Genomic DNA, 19,548 nt, shown 5'->3' with positions numbered 1-19,548 from the left:
ATAAAAAAAGGTGTAAACCCTTAAAAAACTGGTTCCAGAGCAGATATCTTCATAATTCCGCGTCCATACAAACCAATCAGCTGACAGCCGCATGACAGCCAAATCGGACGCATGCGCAGTACGACGCGCTCGGCATCGGAACATGGCAGCGTCCTGAGGCTTGTTGTCGGGGGGGGGGACGGCGCACCTTCAGCATCAAGAGTGGGGGAAAAACAGGAGCACTGGCCTCACTCACAGGAGGGTGTGGGGGGCCGATGATTGAAACGCATTACTGATTTGAAAGGTAAACGCGCCACTTCTGCCTTCTCCCTGTTTCCCCCCCGACAGAACTCCGCCGCTAACGCGGCTAGCTAGCTCCCCCCATAGAAACGTATCGATCTGTCAGTTAGCCGCTAGCGACTTTGTGGCCAAGGCTCGTTATTTTTCGATTAGCGCCGAATAGGCGCACAAACGGCGCTGACTAACGTGTTTGCGTGACGGTGGTGGGCCTGGTTAGATGGAGCGCTGAGGTCGACAAGCAAACGGAGTGTGATTTTGTGTTTGTCGTGTGTTTGTGCGCGTGTGGCTTTAGCTAGTCGCGAAGGCCTCCTGCCATGAAGCAGATTTGGGCCAGCTTCTCTAGAGCCAGGTAACGTTATGCTGCTTGTCATGGATTTGCCAGGCACTTTCAAAATAAGACGTAGGAAGTTGGACTTCAAGCTGACCACGTTTGCCGGAGTTTGCAAGTTATGAATGACATTTTTTTCCCTCCCCATTTATGTTGACAGTTGAAGTGGTTCCTCTGTCCACAAGGTTCCTTTTCTTAGTCAGAATATATTGCTTCATTGAATTGGCAAATAGTTGCTGCAACCTGTTCAGAAACAAGGAAACTCAAACTCATGTCTATTGATACTCTCTTGTTTTTTTTATTTGTCATCTATATAACATTGTTTCCATACTTATAAAGTATTTTTCTGTGCTTTTATATCCAGTTGGTGATTTTTCTTTTCTTTGTGTGCAGCAAAAACTCTTACAGCAATAAGTTGAGGTAGTGTCACATGACAGCGTGACCCTTGTCCTTAAGGTTTATGGTGGAGCGGCTCAAGGTGGTGTTTTTGGAATTCTTCCCCCCAAAAAAAGCACTGATTTTAAAGGAAAGAAACACAAAATCTTTTGCAGATGAGTAAAACTTCAGTTGTTGTGGATGTGCTTATAGTTGTCACGGTGTGGAGAAGAAGCTGCTTTACATTCTTTACGTTCTAAAGCCCAATATTCCAGCCACCATGCAGGATGACCTTTAAAGGCTTTTTGTGTTTTTTGCATACTTTCCTGTTAGTTTTTTCTAAAGACGTCCTTCTTCTCTGTTTTGGCAAAGAGGTAACGGTTAATCTGCATTCATGCTGGAGGAACTGGGAGGGGAAATCACATGACTGGTCTCACTTATTGGCTTTTAAAAACAAAAAAAAAACTCTTATCAGAGCAAAACTATTGCAGTAACACAATAAAAAGGGCACAACACTGTGCTAACTTTCAGCAGCATTTGCCGTCAGCTCCTGCCTTCTATCCGTTTATGCACTTCTGCATTTTAGAATAGACGCTCTCCATTTAAAATACCCAAATTATTTTTGGTAAATCTGTTCTGAAAATGTTAAACGTGTAGGCTTTTGAGGTTTCCTTTTTTTTTTTGTAAAAAGTGTGTTATTGGCTTATTACTGCTGCCTTTGCACACTTGGATGGAAAGGAAGGAAAACGCTGGTGGGATTCTTCCAGGATCCTGGCAGAGTGCTGACACAGGTTCCTCTTGTCAGGCTGTAGCTGTTTGCAAATCACTGTTCTGGACTGTGGGGACGGCACTTTTCTCCTCCTTCTGCTCTGTTTTCCACTGCTTTTGAAGGACCAACTATGTACTCATCTCAACGGTTGCTAACAGACCCGCTCCAATGAAAATTGGGTTTTTGAAAGGTTATCGTGGCGTTTTTCGGATGGAGGACAAATGTGAAGAAAATTGCATTTCTGACTCTTTCTTTATTCAAATTTTTGTGAATCAGGAAAAAATGCAGTATAAAAAAAGATATTTGTGACTTAGAAAATACACTGGGCGGGGCCACAAGCTCCCTGCTCCAGGCCAATCTGATGCATCCGCCTGCAGACAAATAGATCCATGAACGTCTTTGTTTACTGCTGCTCTGCAGAGACTATGTCCAAGAAAATGACTGGTTTTTGATTTCTGTATAACCAAAATGAAAAAGACCACTGGGAGCATTTTGAATAATGGGTCAAACGAAGGTGGCTGGCGGTTGGTGCTCTTGCAAGACGGCCCCTGGTTGGGGGGGACCTGAACCAGTACACCAATGGGGGGCCTTTCTGTGTGGAGTTTGCATGTTCTTCTGTTCATGCGTGGGTTCTCTCTGGCTTCCTCCCACCGTCCAAAACCATGCTTCATAGGTTCATTGGTTACTCTAAATTGCCCCCTAGGTGTGAATTTGAGAGTGCATGGGTGTGTGATTGTGGCCCTGCGGCAGACTGGCGACCTGTCCAGGGTGTCCCAAGCCCACAAGTGGCCCGGATAAGCTCCGGCAGCCCCGTGACCCCGAAAGGGAACAACGGTTTAGAAGATGAATGAATGAAAAAACGTCCAAAGTAGTTTGGAGTGGATTTAAGCAAAATACATTACTCAAAGCATTAGATTTCCCTAATTTTTACCATTTTATTTAATCTGACCAAACATCAAGACATCTTCTTACATCTTTATCTGCAGAGAATCACTTATAATGTCTGATGAACAATCACTGATTTGATCTTTGACACCGGATTGTTCTCAGCTTCGTCTCATTTTCCCTCAGCAGGTTTGTTCGTTTTTCCCCATAAATATGTCTACAAACTGCGACTCCATCGCTGCGATCTCTGTAGGTGAAATCAGCCGGTCCCAGAGTCCAGGTTCTCGCTGTAGTGGGACAATAATAGGTGTTTACATCGATCTGTGGTATCAGACTTCAGCCTCCCTCTGAGCAGAAGCATGTAGACCGACTGTGTGAAGCGTGTGTGGTAAATAAACATGATATAGTCGTCTTGTCATGTCATGTCACACCTGCTCTCAAGAAAGGCTTTAATTAAACTCTTAACTCTTCCTGTTTGCCAAAAAACATTTGTGCCGTTTTTCCACCTAATTGTGAGAACTCCTCTTTTGTCTTGTAGGTCCTGTGAAAAGATGAATGTCGTCAAAGAGAACAAAGACCTGGCCTGTTTCTACACAACAAAACACTCCTGGAGAGGAAAGTACGACAACTTTTTTTTGTTTTCACACCACAGTTGACCTTTTAAGGGAGATTTTTTTATCCTACATGTTTGATCTTGCATGAACTTAAACTTCATTTTAACATTTGGTTAGGAAGATTTGAGGAAAATCCTGAACCCCTGACTGAGTGTTATTGTGTCGACGTCTTTATCTTGACGATAGCAGTTGGACCCCTGTCAGCAGCTATGAGATCAGTTCATTTAAAGTCCCAGTCCAACCATGTTTTTTTTTTCTACTTTCAAAGCTTTCCCAGCTGTCTTCTCATTAGGATTATGGAGTTTTTAGCCAAAATCCAAAAACGTGTCGTTTTGAAGACAGATTTTCTGCAGAGGGGCAGGAGCTTCTTAGAAATTCCTTTCTGTTCAGACTGGACACATTTGGTCCTCTTAAAGTGAAGCATCGTTCGTTTCCCCCGATAATCCGGAACGTGGAAAATGCGCTGGGCGGGGCCACAAGCTTCCTGCTCCGCTCCATTCTGATGCATCCACTAACAGATACATAGATCCATGAACGTCTTTGTTTTCCTTGTCTAAGCTGGAATCTGGATCTAAACTGTACGTCTGCAAAGCTCCACAATTGAGAGCGGTTCCTCAGTCTGAATACACTTGGGTGTATTCAGACTGAGGAACCGCTCTCTGACCCACCTTTTGGAGGTGGTCTCGGTTCGTTACGGCTCCGAGGTTCCTCTGTCTTAATACAATCCGTCCTCGGAGCGGAGCGACTGAACCAAAACGGCCACCGTAGCCGAGGTAAACAGAGTAGGAATGTAGCAACATCTGAGCCGCGGACAAATGTAAAGCAACGTGTTATCAAACAGGATAAAGGCTCCAACTGTTTACTGGTTAGAACGTTTATTTTAACACCGCTGAAAACGCTTCTTATACGCTTTTCTGTGTCTGGTTATGCGGCACGCAGCGCTGTGACGTCATCCTAAAAGCTATCTTTTAGTTCCTCACTGGAATTCTCTTAAAAACAACGCCACAAGGATGAGACACAGGGACTCCCTGAAATGGGATTGGATGAATTCAAACTCATCCAAACAATTTTTAACGTGACCCACATTGCTTCTCACTCTGTTTTCCCGATAATCTATATGTCAAAAACCTGCCGTCTCCTCATCACTGTAGTTGCTAGCATCCTCTGAGTTTCAGCACACACGGCACGCCTTCCTGCCACTAACCGCCTCCGCTGAACTAAAGTAACAAGAAAAAAGTGTTGCTCCCGACTTTCAAAACTGCTAATCGACATATGAATTTTTAATAAGTTAACTGTTCTGATCAGGACTTTAAAGCGCAGCTCGTCCGTCTCTCTCTTATCCTGAACCGCCTCTGTAGTTTTTGGCCAATCCGGAACAAAGGGTTGTCCCAGTCTGAAAACGCCTTAAGTTGTGGACGGGACTGTTGGTGCAGAAGTTGGCCTTTGGTTTATTTCCCATCAACCTTTTGTTGACACGCTCTCCCTCTAGCTTACAGCCCCTTATACCCCCAAGCCAACATTAGTGGTGCAACAAAAATGATCAATTATGGAGCTTTGCAGACGTACAGTTTAGATCCAGATTCCAGCTCAGACGAGGAAAACAAAGACGTTCATGGATCTATGTGTCTGCTAACTAGTGGATGCATCAGAATGGAGCGGAGCAGGAAGCTTGTGGCCCCGCCCAGCGCATTTCCCACGTCACAAATACAATCTTTTTCAAATGACATGTCCTTCACACCTAGGGACAAACTCTCTAATGCAGTTTTAAACACGTTTTATAGCTTTTTCATCAGAAAAAATGCTATAAAGACATATTAAAAACAGCAAAGACACCGTTGTGATGCGAGCGGGTCTTTGGTTTGCTAATACTCACCTCCAAAGAGCAGCTCGCTCATGCCGCACAGGATTAGTCCTCTGTAGGATGATCTCAAGCATTTCATTAACTCTGTGTCATGTTGATAGTGCAGAGATTAGACAAAATGCAACACAAAGGAAGCTTGTATGAACAGAATACACTATAAAGTATCTTCTATGAATGCACAGATGCTGTTCAGAGTTTGTGCATGGCATCACATTACTACTTAGATGTCTTTGACCCATCAGGGCCTTCCATTGACCTGCTGAAATTCATCACCACTTCATCCACTTAATGTGCCGTGATGTGTCCGGCACAAATGCATAGTGCTTGTCAGAGGGTGGGGGTTCTTTGGTAGCTGTACATGCTTCTCTTTTGATCTGAGTTTTGTGGTTTTTGCGATGACCGGCTTTGGGGAATAGATGTTTCTACCACCCTTTTTAAAGCGTGGGGAAGCCTGAAACACCCCCAGATGACACAGAAGCTTCTGGAAAACATCCTTGTAGTCTGGCTGAGACCTGGAACTGCTGCCACAGCTTGAATCAGATAAATGTTGGTCATTTAGGTTTCAAGAAACCTGCATGAAGAAGCCAAACGCACGTTGACGGGCCGCTAAAATGACTTTGAGTAGCAGCCAGAAAACAAAGGATTGGAATTTCCTATTTTTGAACACAAGACAAATGCAGTCGATTAGCTTTGCTTGTCAATTGGAACAAAACACTGTCTTCTTTTGTTATTGTAGTTTTTTGTTATAACAGTTTATAACGACTTGATCCAATTTTCAGTGAGTCCTTAAGATTAGCTGTTCAGAAAGTGATCTGTGCCTGACGTCCTGATGATAAAAACAATATACATAGAAGTGTAGGTAAAAGTGTGAGCTGCACAGTGGTGTAGTGGTCAGCACTCTGGTCTCACAGCAAGAAGGCCCTGGTTTGAATCCCGGCTGGGTCCTTTCTATGTGGAACATGCATGTGGGCTTCCTCCCACAGTCCAAAAGCACGGGTTATAGGTTAACTGTTGTCCCTAAATGGTCCCTTAGGTGTGCATGTGTTTGGTCCTGCAACAGACTGGCGACCCGTTCAGGGTGTACAGTCGCTGGGTTGGCTCCAGCAGCCCCACGACCCCAAAGGGGATACAGCGAGTTCAGAAATGGATGAATGGAATAAAAATGGAATGGAATAAAAAAGTGGTTTCAATCACATCCCTCTCTACGTTTTTTTTTTTTTTAACAAAAAGACTTTGTTAAGGGAAAAAAATGATGAACCATAAGTCTTCCAGGGTTTCAGAGTGAGGGAGATAGTTGTTATATTTCTTTTATCAATTTTTTGGGTCTTAAAATACAGTAATGTAACATTAGCAATCTCCTTCTCTGTCTTTGGTTTATTAAATGTTAAAGTCCCGCTTCGACCGTCTTTTGAACTATTTTCAAAGCTTCCCATTGGGTTTTTTTAAATTATTATTGTGCCGTTTTTAGCCAAAATCAAAAAATCTGTGTTGTTTTCTAGGACTTGATTTCTGCAGAGCAGCAGCAGTTCATTCTGAGGGAGCATTGGTGCAGAGCAACGCTGCCCCCCTTCCCCTCGCCTTGTGGCCCACCCTGTGTATTTTTAAAAGCGTTATTTCCTCTGCTCCTGATTCACAATGATCTAAAAACACAGAAACACATTTTCAGCTCAATTTTCTTTTTGTCCCACGTCATGAGAAAATGGCAGAAGAACATGTTACAAATACCAAAAACGCCATTTCCATGGAAATGGGTTTCAATGTTGTCTGAATATCAGAACTCACCTGTAGGAAGATTCTTTTATATTTTGTAACATGTTGTACCTCCAACCGGTTTTTCCTTCCCAAAATAAGCTTTGTGGGGGCTCTTGTGCTAAATGCTTGGAAAAATCGTATTTGTCAGTGGCTCGGTGGTAAAGTAGTTAATCTTTGTTTTTGTTTTTAAAATGCAAATTTTCCTGCTTTGAATCCTCTTTGAGTGCCACATATGAGCAGAATCTGCTGCAGACAAGTTTAATTAAACTATTTATACTCATTTTGTACACTCTATTCATATCAGTCTTAGTTATCAAGTGTCAAATGTCTCACAGAGAATATTCCTTTTTGTCCGTATGATGCATTGATGCACTCAGAATGTGCAGCTCAGCGATCTTTGGTTGGGGAGGCGGCTGTGGGGATTCCTGTTCAGACGACAGGAAGTTGCTTAAAATCATGAATGATGAAACCTCCGGAGGACACAAGAGTTTTAAGCCACAGTGAGCTCTTCTATCAATGAAAAGTAACTGGAAACCAGTCTTTTACTGGAACTTGGAGGCTTTTCTGTGCGACCGCACATACAACGGGGCATTTGAAGTAGATAACGTTAGGTTATCTTGCAAAAAAAAGTTGTGTGTTTGGCGGCAAAACTCATTGCCGGTTTTCAACCTGCGTTTTGATGCCAGTTCATCTAATTCTCAGAGTTTTGCATTTTCCCTGAAACCCATGGTTTCTAAAGTATCAGCCGCACAATCTCTCCTGCAGGGGACGTTTTCATTACACCTGTGCTTTTAAAGGAATTAAACAAAGTCAGCTTTCAGTAAATGAATAATTAACCAAGTTTGTGCTGACACTCAATTTAAACCCTTGCACCAAGGTCAGGCCCTGTACACAGGCAGCACCCAGAGGATGGCAGTCATTATTAAATATTTCATAAGTTCAATCGTTTGGAGAGAGATGACGAGCGGAGCCCATGTGTGTGTTTTTCTGTGTTTCATTTATGTAAGAGTTGTGAGCTTGTAGTTTTGGACTGGCTCGAGGAATCTGTGCACACAAAAACCTGATTTCTGAAAGCCATACCTCCCAGTCGTTTGCTGTGCAAAGGAGCTGGTGCTGCATCCAGTTAGCTTTAAGTGAAGGGCGACAAGCGGAACAGGATAGGACATTGGAGCGAGGGTTACCAACATAAAAGTATGACTGAGAGCTCAGGCCGAGCGTCATAGTCCACTGCCGCCTCAGGCCGCTGTCCGTCTGTGTTCGTCATCTGTGTTGTACACAAGTCCAACTGCATTATTCCTCTATTCTGCTTCTATAAAGGAAATAAAGGGAGCATTTCTCCAAACGGGTTACCACCCGGGCCTCAGAACAGAAAGGAGCTGAGTCGGCATGCTCACTAGGCAGGAATGTACATACCGTGTGCAGGACTTTGAAAGGTTCAATTCAATTTTCTTTATTTCAAACACAAGAGTTTAAAACAGACAGATAAAACAAGACAGTGGGTTGAAGAGAAATCTTGTCTGAAGATCTGTGTATTTCTATTTACAATTTTGTTCATTACATTCTGCACAGCACCCATGCAGAAGTGACATTTTTGTTGTTATTTATCATTTCTAGCCTTGTAGTGTCCCATCAGTGACATCTTGTAGGTTTTTTTTGAATGCATGTAAACTTTTGGTTTGTTTAAAGCCTTCGTACGATCCGTTCCATAAATCCACACCACAAATCGATGAGCAGATTTTCTTTTTTGTGGTACGAATGCTCTGCTTCTGCTGCTTGATTTCTTCAATTGTAACCCCCATCTCTGTCCTTGAAGATTTGTTGTATGTTTATTGGTAGCAAGCTATTTCTGGCTTCAGTGTCACTAGTTCAGGTGAACAAACTTCCTGCAAACGTTATTCAAAACAAATCCTTGAAATGTTTTTAAGCATTCTTTGAAGAATGTTGAAACTCTTGCCAAACCCCAACCGACCACACATGGACAAACCTGTCTCACTGTTCCTTCCTTCCTGGAGTGTCAAAGCTCCAATCCGAAACCGAGAGAATAAAGCGGCTATTTGAAACGGCAGATAATGAAACACAGCGAGAAAGTGCTGCAAAAGTTTGTCTCAATGCCCTTATTAGGTCGTCTACCGGCGAAAAACAGGCAAACCAATATCAAGGTCGTCGACTGCTCGGTGAACCTCTACAGCCAAAATGTTCATACACATTGTTTTGTATTGGTAGTGAATACTTAAACAACATGCATGGGTACATTAGAGGTGTAGTAGGTAAGATCCAGGGGTGGCGTACAGATTTTTCTTACTCCTTCTTGCATGCTGCCTGACTGTGTGGAATGAGGAAATTGGGCTGTGTGGTCTGTGTGAGGATCTTATCACGTGCACACTCCCCCGTGCGCGCAGCGGTCAGTAAGGAGCGAGCACTTACGCCCCTCTAACAACTAGACTGTGGTGAGAGGGCACTGCAACAGCACCACCGTTCATCAGAAGTGCGTCCAACTTACATTAGCCCTGCGAAAACGTCCCCATACACCGACACGCACTGCAATGGTACGGTCCATTTTCACGACGCCCCTTGAAGTGGCCGTATGAGCCTCACGAAAACTGACCTTCCAAAAACCTGCAGCACCTATGCGGGTCAAAATGTGACGACGCCCTTTGACGAAAGATTGTTGAAACGCTGGGGGAAAAAACAAACAAACTTCCTGTTGAACAATACAACCACAAAAATATTAATTATAGAATGGCTGACGGCAAAGAGGTACACAAACTGACACAAGAAAAAGTGGAAACCTGCAGGAAAATGGTAATGGAATAAGATCATTTTAAATTAAAAGCAAATACTCGAGGCACAAAAAATTAATAAAATTAACAAAATACGAGGCCTGCACAATATATCGCAGATTTATCGTTTTGCAATACGCATATCGCAAAAGACGGCAAAAATTTCTATAAATGGTTACAATAAATGTGCCAAAACAATCAGATTAAAGTATTTAACCGATTGGATGGACCCCTTGACGTTGTTGACTAATCAGATGGAGCCGTTTTATGTTAAATGTTCGCCTCCTTTGTAGACGATGGTCATTTGGACTATCATTTTTAAACTGTTGAAGGTTATATTAATTTATACTGAAATTAGACAAATATTTTAGCATAATGCTAATTTAAAGGATCAATGTTAAATCAACTACAATAATAGCCAATAGATGTGTAAAATCTAAATTTGCTTAACAAAACTATTGGAATGTAAAATTAGGTTGAAAACCTACTATAATAATAGTAATAATAATTGAAAAGCATTTTTGTAAACAAGTGAATTTAAAACTGTCTGTGTCATGGTTACATGTGGTATCCATGTAATGGGAAGACCACCAACGCATCTCCGGGATGACGTCAGCTTGGAGTCTTCAGGCATTAATGATGTTTCCCACACGGACTGATGATGCGGTGGGTGTTACCGTCCTGTTCTGTGTCTGAATCGGCCCGTCTGTGTTGCAGATATAAGCGCGTCTTCTCGGTGGGGAGCCACGGCATCACCACGTACAACCCGACCACGCTAGAAGTGACCAATCAGGTTTGTGTGACCGACACAAACCTACTCTGTGCTGCTGGGTGGTTTGTGAAAATCAATTTAAAGCTTGTTTGCTGAAAGACAAAGTGGACTTTGAACATCTTAAGGTTCATCTCCTGAAAATGCTGCGAGGCGAAAAAAAGAGTTAAGACGAGATAAAAGACGAGATTTATCAATAAAAAAGGCGGATCATTACCCGTTATGTGGGGTCAAACCAGGATCAGCTTAAAGTGAATGAAAAGCCAGATTGTAAATTAAATCAAAAAGTATTTTCATTTAGTAACAGTTTTAGGCTTTTTTTCCCAAAAAGTTTATGTATTTATTTAAATTCAAAATGCATTTTTTTCTAAATGTCTTTGAAGTTTACAGTTTCCAATTCAAAACTATTTTTCACATTTTTTTTAATTCAAATTTACGATCTGTTTTTTTAATTCAGTTTAAGCTGACCTGATTTGACCCCATAACATTGACCTTTGAGGTGATCTCTGTATTATTTTTGATTTTTTTTTTTTTTTTTTGTGTTTGATTACATTTTTGTGGGTTGTTCTTTTAGTTGGACTAAAACAGATGCATGACAATATAAAAAAGTTCTGCCCTAATGTAGCTTCTAGTATTTCATTAATGCTTTATGACTGACAAATTATCCATGTTTTGCGTTTTCTTCTGCTGCTAGTGGCCTTACGGAGACATCTGCGGCATCGGTCCTGTAGGAAAAGGTCAGGGCACAGAGTTCAGCCTCACCTTCCGCAAAGGCAGCGGCAAGAAGTCCGAAACTTTGAAGTTCTCCACAGAGCATCGAACAGATCTCCTCACAGAAGCGCTGGTATGTAGGACTGACTCGCGGGTTCTCGTGGCGCCAGCGGGTCTTGATATGCAGAACATTTCCGAGAAGCTTTTTGATGTGGCTTTAGTAGTTTTTTTTTTTTGTTTTTTTTTTAAGCTTTCTCGTATTTAAAGGCCTCCTCCAGTCATCTTTTGAGTTATTTCAAAAACATGATTATGCTGTATTTTAACCAGAATGTAAAAACTTGTCGGTTTCTAGGACATAGTTTCTGTAGAGCAGCAGGAGTTCATTAGGAATTCAACTCTGAGTTGTGGGCAGAACTGGTGGTGTGAAGCAACCCCGCCCCCTTTCTAAACGCCTTTTTTTCTCTGCTCCTGATTCACAAAGATATGAATAAAGAAATGTTTACTTTTTGGGCCTGATGTACAACTTGGATGTAATTTAAAAGAAAAAGAAAGGCTCATATGTTTATTTTCCTACTAACAACCGCAGAAGAAGCAGCGCAGAAGTGACGAATTTAATGGTTTCAATGATTTCAAGTGATCTAATCAGTTTATTATTATTATTATTTGTTCATATGATGCACTAGGTTCCTCCTATGTTTCATGAAGGTCTGTACGGTTATGAACCGTCTAAATATTCAGTTTATTATTGTAATTATTGTCATCATTATTAAACATCTGTTTTGCTCTCGTATTTTGTTGAATACATTTCTCCCAAAAGTACAACTTTATATAATTCTTTTATTCTTTAATATGCATTTATTATTTATTATTCAGAAATTAAATTTTGAGCTGAACTTTCTTTATATATGTCTTCCACTGTCAGAAAAATGCCAGAAGAACATGTTAAAAACACAATTTAAATCTTTAAAAAAAAAAAACGGAAAAAAAAACAAGTTAATATATAGACCCAATCTTTAAAATAGTTTCTTGCATTTTTTGGCAAACATCTATGTTCAGTTAATTTATTATGTAAGAATTAAGAATTTTGTAAATTGGATTTCACTGCAGTTTGTGGGAAAAGTGGGTTTGTAGCCGAAAAAGTCATAATTTCCAGCCCTACCTGACTGTGCAGTGAGACGTCACTGCACACGGTTTTAGTGGCGTTAAATTCCGATTCAGCGTATTGATCGTGAAGAATTGATGTCAGTTAGGCAGTGGTTCATATTAGGAAGTAAACTCAGATTTTTTTTTTTGTTTTAGTTGTGTGAGTCAGCGGGCTGCTGTGTCCACTCACACACGTTTTTGTTCTCGTTTCTATTTGCAGAGATTCAGAACAGAGTTTTCAGAAGGGAAGATAACTGGCAGGGTAAGTAGTGACCGGAAAAAAGATTCCATCCTCCTAGATGAAGGAGCAGGCCTGTGTGCTGACTGAAAGACGCTTTTCCACAGCGGTACAACTGCTACAAGCACCACTGGAGCGACACAAGGAAACCTGTCAGCTTAGAGGTCACCCCCGGAGGCATCGACCAAATCGACCCCCACACCAACAGAGTGGTGTGCTCTTATGACTATAGAAATGTCGAGGGCTTTGTGGAGGTTTCCGACTACCAGGGAGGATTTTGCATCCTTTATGGGGGCTTCAGCAGGCTGGTATGTATTGGCAGTGGAAAACATGGCTTTTTCTTCAGAGAGTTTATTCTCAAGATTTGATTTGCTTTTTTCTATTTTTTTTCCCCCCCGTCAGCACCTCTTTGCCTCGGAGCAGCGAGATGACATCATCCGCAGTGCCATAGAACACGCCGCAAACTTTATCGGCATCATGCTGCGTCTACGGAAGGAGGCCCTGACTTTTGAAGGTTTCGTCACGGACCGGTTGGGGAAGTACAGCTCAGATGAGAGCATCACTTCTCTGGCTGAGTTTGTGGTACAAAAGATCTCCCCTCGACACCCGGTGAGGAGAGCTGGCTTTTTTATAAACACATGATAGTTCTCCGACAATAAATAATATTGAAGCTTTTTCTGTGACTTTAAGGTGTTCAAATAGTTTTGTTTTCTTCCTCGCCGCTGCATCGGAACGTAACAAACCCCCCAAGTTTGCTATTTGATCTTATAGTAGCCCTGCGACTGGATAAAGAATATCCCTACATAGATATGACATCACAAAACGCAGGAGAAACTGTTGTTGGACATCAGTAAGGCTCACTTGAGTATACATTTGATCAATAAAACTTAAGCTGTTCAAAATGATCGCCAGCAGAGACATGGAGGTGATAAAGGGGGTTTAAAACCACACTGCAGTATGTGAAGAAAGTCAAACAAAATTCAGTGTAATGTGTTCTGCGTCCTGATTGGCTGTCGAGCAATGCCAATCCATCTCCATGCTGTGTTTCCTTCAGAATGCATCCAGTTTGCTAAATTTACCCAAATGTTCTCTGGCGAGCAGATCTTTGGTTTATTCTAAATGCCAAACTTATTTTTCTACAAAGGTTTGAGCTTTAAGAGTTGAAATAAGAAAGAAAAGGGTCAAAAAATGTTCATGTCTGTCTAAGAAAAGTGTATAAAGTGTGTCCTGAGGAGCTTTAAAACATCTGTAATTATCCTAAAAACTAAGGAGTAATACATTGTGGATTTTAATTTATTACAGATTACTTTTGGAGTGTAAATTTTGAGGGAACACTGATTTATTTTTTCTGTTTATCAATAAGGGGACATTTTACAATGGAGACATTGTGTCATGAGTGGTTATTTGGTAAACTAATCCGTCTCCAGTTATTTTTGCCTGTAAACCTTTCACAAACAGAGAGTCTAAGTGTGGCCCCTCATTCATTTTTACACTTTCTTCTCGTAAAATTTGGTTTTACATCCTTGAAGCGTTTTTTAACTGCAATCCCCCCCCCCCCCCCTGTTTTTTTCATAATCAGGATTATCACCTTATTTATTTTTTTACCTTTGTACTTATGCAGAGTCCAAATCGATTCAGCACAACAACAGTTTTCAAAATCAAAGCCTGCTGGAGTTTCTACAGTTTTTTTAGTTTAAATCCTTTTTCTTTAGTTGAGCTTCTATAATAGGGGACTTCCTGAGACCAGTAAAAAAAAAACCTTCCTAGAAGTTAATAAGCAGCCATTAAATGCAAGCATAAGATAGATACTTCATATTTTATTGGTTGCAGTCACATTTAACTACTTTTAAAAAGTGCCCTTTGGTCAGTGTGTCATTCGTTCATTAAAGCAAGAATTTACAATAATAAAAGTGTTAAAGTTGTTTAAACAACAGTAGAAATCCCCCCAAAAAAACCTCTACTGACAAGTTTAACGCTAGAGAACCCACAGAGTGAAATTTGGCCGCTGTTTTTCTTTTTCTCTTATTTATATTATCAATTTTTTTATTTTTTGCATTTCTTTGGCGGTTGTTAATGACTACTACCAAAATGGATAAAGATAAATAGTCAAACTAACTTTAAAAGTCCAGAAGATAATTAAAACCATACCATACTGCATTCAATGTCTTTTTGTGATGTTTAATGTATTCATGCAGATGATTTTAATAAACGTATTCTTCTTAAACGATGTTCTTCATGAGGATTTTCCTCTTTCAGGAACCAGTGAAGCGCATCCTCGCCCTGACAGAGACGTGTCTGGTGGAGAGAGACCCAGCGTCATACAACATCGTCACCGTTAAACCCTTCGGGGAGGTGAGCGTCCTTCTGCGCCCTCGGCGCCAGCGGCACCGTTCTGAGCGTACAGCTCAAGAGCTCCTGATCCTGGAACCTCCTGCCATCATTCAGCTCTGTCTCATCTGATTTCAGGTGTTTGCACTCATCTGTGATGCAGACAACCCTCAAGTGTTTACAGCTGAATTCATCAGAGGTCAGATCAGGAAGTACTCCTCCACTGAAAGGTATGCAGATGTGATGTTGACACAGAATGCTGGTAATTCCCCCTTTTTATTAAGCTTTTCTGCAAAACCCCGGACAGGGTTTCGTAGAGTCGTCCTGCGTTCCTCACCACCCGTCTGTGTCTATCGTCTTGCAGAGATTCCTTGTTAGCCAGCCTGCTCGATGGAGTCAGAGCGTCGGGCAACAGGGATGTGTGCGTCAAGATGGCCCCCACGCAGAGAGGACAAAGATGGGGTCTGCTGAGCATGCCTGTGGATGAGGAGGTGGAGAGCTTGCATCTCCGATTCCTGGCAGCACCTCCGAGTGAGCCGTCCTCTGATCGTATTTCGCTTATTTAGACAAAGTCTGTGTGAGAGAAACAACAGAAAGTATCTGTTTGTGGGAACAGTTGACTGGAACAGCAAAGAATTGTCAGACAATGAAATCCACAGTAAAAGCTCAAATTAATATTAATTCTAAGAATACAATTAGAGGAAGTTTTTATTGTTGTCTCGATGCAAATAGGAAAAATATCAAGAAGTTCACTAGAAGAACAATGGGTTTTGGTTTTGGGCTCCATCTGTTGATCATGTCACTGAACGCATCATGGGCCAAACCTCCTGATTGGTTGACGCAACTCCTCTTCTTCACCAAAATTCAGATTGAACTCTGGACACGATGCTGCGCCCAAAATCGTGCCGCAATGCTGCCAGTCCGACACAACGCATCCAACTCGGACCTCAGATGGCGTCTGCACATCAGCTTAACATAAAAACCGGACGCCTCTGCTGCGTGATTCATGTTCGTTGTGATTGCAGCGTGACAGTTCGGGTTCACAGAAACCAGTTAGACTCTCCTAATCAACCTGTCACTACAATTGAAGACAACTGTTTGAACTAATCACCTGTAGAAAAGACACCTGTCCACAGAATCCGTCCACCGGATTCCAAACTCTCCAACATGGGAAAGACTAAAGAGCTTTCAGTGGTTTTAAGGGAGAAGATTGAAGACCTGCACAAGACCAGAATGGACTACAAAATACAAGAATGTGTCCATCAATCCACCTGTAGGTCTGGAGCTCCTAACACGATCTGACCTGGTGGGGTTTCCACAATCATGAGAACAGTGAGAATTTGGCCTAAAACAACAAGGCAGGAGTTGATCTCAAAAAAGCTGGAACCACAGTCACCAAGAAAACCATGGGGAATACTTGGCGGCGCAGTAGTTTAACATCTTGCTGCTTAAAGAGGCACTAGTGCAGGCCCGCCTGAAGCTTGTCACCTTCATGATTTAGAGAGTGATTGGTAGAAGGAGCTGTGGTCAGATGAGACCAACATGGTGCTGTTTGGCATCAAGTCAACCCATCGTGTTTGGAGGAAAGAAATGCTGCCAATGATCCAAAGAACACCATCCCCACTGTCAAGCATGGAAGTGGAAGCATTATGCTTCTTAAGGAACCACCAGGGGGCGTAAAACGGGTCTTGGATGGGTCTTCCAACAGGGTCACCACCCAAAATATAGAGCCAAGACAACCAAGGAGTAGCTGAAGAAGAAGCATATCAAGGTCATGGAGCGGTCCACCCGGTCTCTGGATGTGCAGAAACCTGCTCATCAACTGAAAGAAGCACCTGACCTCTGTGATTGATAAGGGTTTTACCACAAAGTAGGGGGTTCAAATACTTATTACCCTCAATTTAATGCAAGTACAGTTGCATAAAAGGGGTTTTTGTAGTTTTCTATTTCTCACTTTTAAAGGAATCTACCATAAGGATGAAAGATTTTTTATTTGAAGGGAGCAAACCAACAAAATCAGCGAGGGATCAAAAACGTATTTCCTCCACTGTAACTTCAGTGCCTCTGACTTTGCTTTCAGTGTCATTGGAAAAAGATTTCTAAAGCTGAAGTCCTAACATTATAAAGGCATCGGCTTTCAGATGGGTTCATGAGTAATCCCATTAGGATTGACCGCTGTGTTTCCAGCTCCACTTTCTTTCTTCCATGTCTGATTTTGTTCCAAACACAAAATTCTTTGCAAGGATTTTTTAAAATAAAAATGAACCTCTTTAGAATCTTATGCAGTACTTAGCTGCCTAAGTAAGACTGCGGCGGATGTGTCTCTCCACACTCATTAGTGCACAGGATGGTTGACATTTGCTGCCTTGTCCAGGTCACATGGCCTTATGTCAACATTCATGGCGGCTTCTTGGTGTCAGTGGAGTCACCTGCAAAAGTAGTCTGTCCTTCCAGTCAAAGCCGTGGAGTCGACTGGTTTGGTTGGAAACCCTGGTACCCCTCACATCTGGTGAACAGGCCTGCATATGTGCGGCGTTTGCTAAACCCCGTCTGAGTGCAGAGGTCCCTCGGTTCTGGTCATAGTAGTGGTCTGTCACTGCTGGGTCTGTCCAACTCTGCCAATAGTTCTGGGTCTTGATGTCAATTCTACTGATGACACTATGAGACTCACCAAGTTCACTGTCTCTGACTGTCTCCTACCAACCTGAAGGCCCTCTATGACTAGGTGGCGCTGCTCGTCTGTTCAGCCACGTCATGTGTTCATGGCTGTTTGAATGATGACCTTGGACTGAAATCAGCTTTTTATACCCACAGAATATTGAAGAAAATAAAATAAAAAAATTTGGGTCTGATTTTGTTCCAAACACAAAATTCTCTGCAAGGATTTTTTAAAATAAAAATGAACATCTTTAGAATCACCTCAAAAGATTTTCCAGCTGTTTGCTTTCAGCTAACCTTCCTTCTGATTGATTGTTACCTGTCTTGCTTTTCTCAGATGGGAACTTTGCGGACGCAGTGTTCAGATTCAACGCCAACATTTCCTACAGCGGCGTGCTGCATGCAGTCACCCAGGATGTGAGCGCGCTCCGTTTCTGCGGGATTACGTTTCCATCGACTCAAGCCCGACCCACTGTAAACTCATCGTACTTTTGTTTTTTTTCCTCTCCAGGGTCTGTTCTCTGAGAACAAAGAGAAGCTCATCAACAACGCCATTCTGGCTCTTCTGTCTCAGGAGGTGGAGCTGCCGACTCTCAACGCGGAGCTGGAAAGTCAATTTCAGGCCATCCGCCGCTTGGTGGCCTCCAAGGCTGGCTTCCAGGCTTTCACCCAGCTGCCTAAGTAAGACTGCGGCGGATGTGTCTCTCCACGCGCCTCCTTCTCTTACTTTTAATGAAAAACCCTTTTTTGCTGAGCTGCTTGTAACAGGCATGCTCTGTCATTCCAAGGTCTGGTCAAGGGTCTGGACTCACAGATGCAACGTAAATATGAATCCATACATCTCAGTCTGCCTTTCTCCCTGTGCTTGATCTCCTCCTTGATCCTCTGCGGCGTATTTCCCAGCCGTTTTATCTTTGCCCGCTTTCATCTGCAGCTTTAGGACAGGCACATCAGAAGAGAGGTCATGCCGCTCCATATTTTTCAGTTGAGCCGTCTCCTTTCATCCATCTTCTCCCGTCAGCATTTTATCTGTCCGTTCGTGTGTCGTCTTCTCATCTGCTGCTTTTGGCCCCCCTCCTTCTACTCTCCGCATTGATCTGGTTTATTCAGTCCCCTCCTCCTGGGTCACTGAGATGTATGCGAGGATCTTTATTTACCGCTTATTCCCCATTTGTTGTCAACTAAACGGGCCAAATTTGGTTTGCCTGCAAAGATTCATTGCATACGTCTCTTGCTGTTTCTCAAACAGTATCTTCAGTGCTGCGGATGCACAAAGACACCTTTGTTGTGTCATATTCCTCTGGTTGATAAGCAAAGGAAACAACAAGCCACTTGGAAGCAATGGACTCTTTATCTCTCCAACCCTCAGACCGTTACGTTTTTGTGTTTTTTATCGGATGCAGAGAACCGGTCTGCCAAATAAAGCTTTCCCTCTCCGTGTTTTGCAGGTTCAGAGAAAAGTTGGGCGTAAAGACGGTCAAAGCTTTAAAGAGGAACAACAACGGTGTGACTCACGCTGCTATAGACATGCTCTGTGCGCTCATGTGTGTAAGTGTCGCCCATAAAAAGTGGACATCAACCGAGAACGTATTGATTTTTTTTTTCTCCCATCTCTGAGACGTCTTCCTGTCTGTTTCCGTAGCCGATGCACGATGATTATGACCTGAGGCAGGAGCAGCTGAACAAGGCTTCACTGTTGTCCTCTAAGAAGTTTTTGGAAAACCTCCTTGAGAAATTCATCACCAATGTGGTAAATGTCTTTTTGTGATTGACAGGAAGCTTCAACTGTTGTTGGTTAGGAAATGCAGTACCTGACTGTACAGGAAAATAAAAGCAAGTGATTTCTGGTTGTTTCCTCAGGACCATGGGACCGGAGCTTTGGTCATCAGCTCCTTACTGGACTTCTTAACGTTTGCACTTTGCGCTCCGTACAGTGAAACCACAGAGGGGCAGCAGTTCGACATGCTACTTGAGATGGTTGCCACCAATGGAAGAACATTATTTAAACTCTTCCAGGTGCGCAATTTAATGTCGCCATAATGAGTTAAGTCTGAACCG

General features: G+C 42.4%; 1 protein-coding gene across 5 annotated transcripts in view; it reads left to right on the top strand.

Annotated features, from left to right (window-relative positions):
• The window catches only part of dnajc13 (DnaJ heat shock protein family (Hsp40) member C13), a 39,834-nt gene that overhangs the window by 781 nt on the left and 19,505 nt on the right, over window positions 1-19,548 (top strand). For 2 of the 5 annotated variants that reach the window (XM_023950376.1, XM_020712540.1), the window contains exons 2-16: window positions 3,175-3,255; window positions 10,361-10,436; window positions 11,107-11,256; window positions 12,487-12,528; window positions 12,612-12,812; window positions 12,907-13,113; window positions 14,761-14,856; window positions 14,971-15,062; window positions 15,197-15,363; window positions 17,828-17,907; window positions 18,002-18,171; window positions 18,279-18,311; window positions 18,939-19,038; window positions 19,133-19,240; window positions 19,351-19,506. In XM_023950376.1, the coding sequence (XP_023806144.1) occupies window positions 3,175-3,255; window positions 10,361-10,436; window positions 11,107-11,256; window positions 12,487-12,528; window positions 12,612-12,812; window positions 12,907-13,113; window positions 14,761-14,856; window positions 14,971-15,062; window positions 15,197-15,363; window positions 17,828-17,907; window positions 18,002-18,171; window positions 18,279-18,311; window positions 18,939-19,038; window positions 19,133-19,240; window positions 19,351-19,506 (1,759 nt within the window). Of the gene's footprint in view, window positions 1-126; window positions 284-3,174; window positions 3,256-10,360; window positions 10,437-11,106; window positions 11,257-12,486; window positions 12,529-12,611; window positions 12,813-12,906; window positions 13,114-14,760; window positions 14,857-14,970; window positions 15,063-15,196; window positions 15,364-17,827; window positions 17,908-18,001; window positions 18,172-18,278; window positions 18,312-18,938; window positions 19,039-19,132; window positions 19,241-19,350; window positions 19,507-19,548 lie in introns of those variants that run through there. The other 3 variants (XM_023950378.1, XM_023950377.1, XM_011489058.3) reach the window with 2 other exon arrangements.

The sequence above is a fragment of the Oryzias latipes genome, chromosome 20, assembly GCF_002234675.1.
Source record: "Oryzias latipes chromosome 20, ASM223467v1".
Taxonomy (NCBI): domain Eukaryota; kingdom Metazoa; phylum Chordata; class Actinopteri; order Beloniformes; family Adrianichthyidae; genus Oryzias; species Oryzias latipes.
Note: the sequence above shows the minus strand (reverse complement) of the source record. Positions and strands in the feature narration are given on the sequence as shown.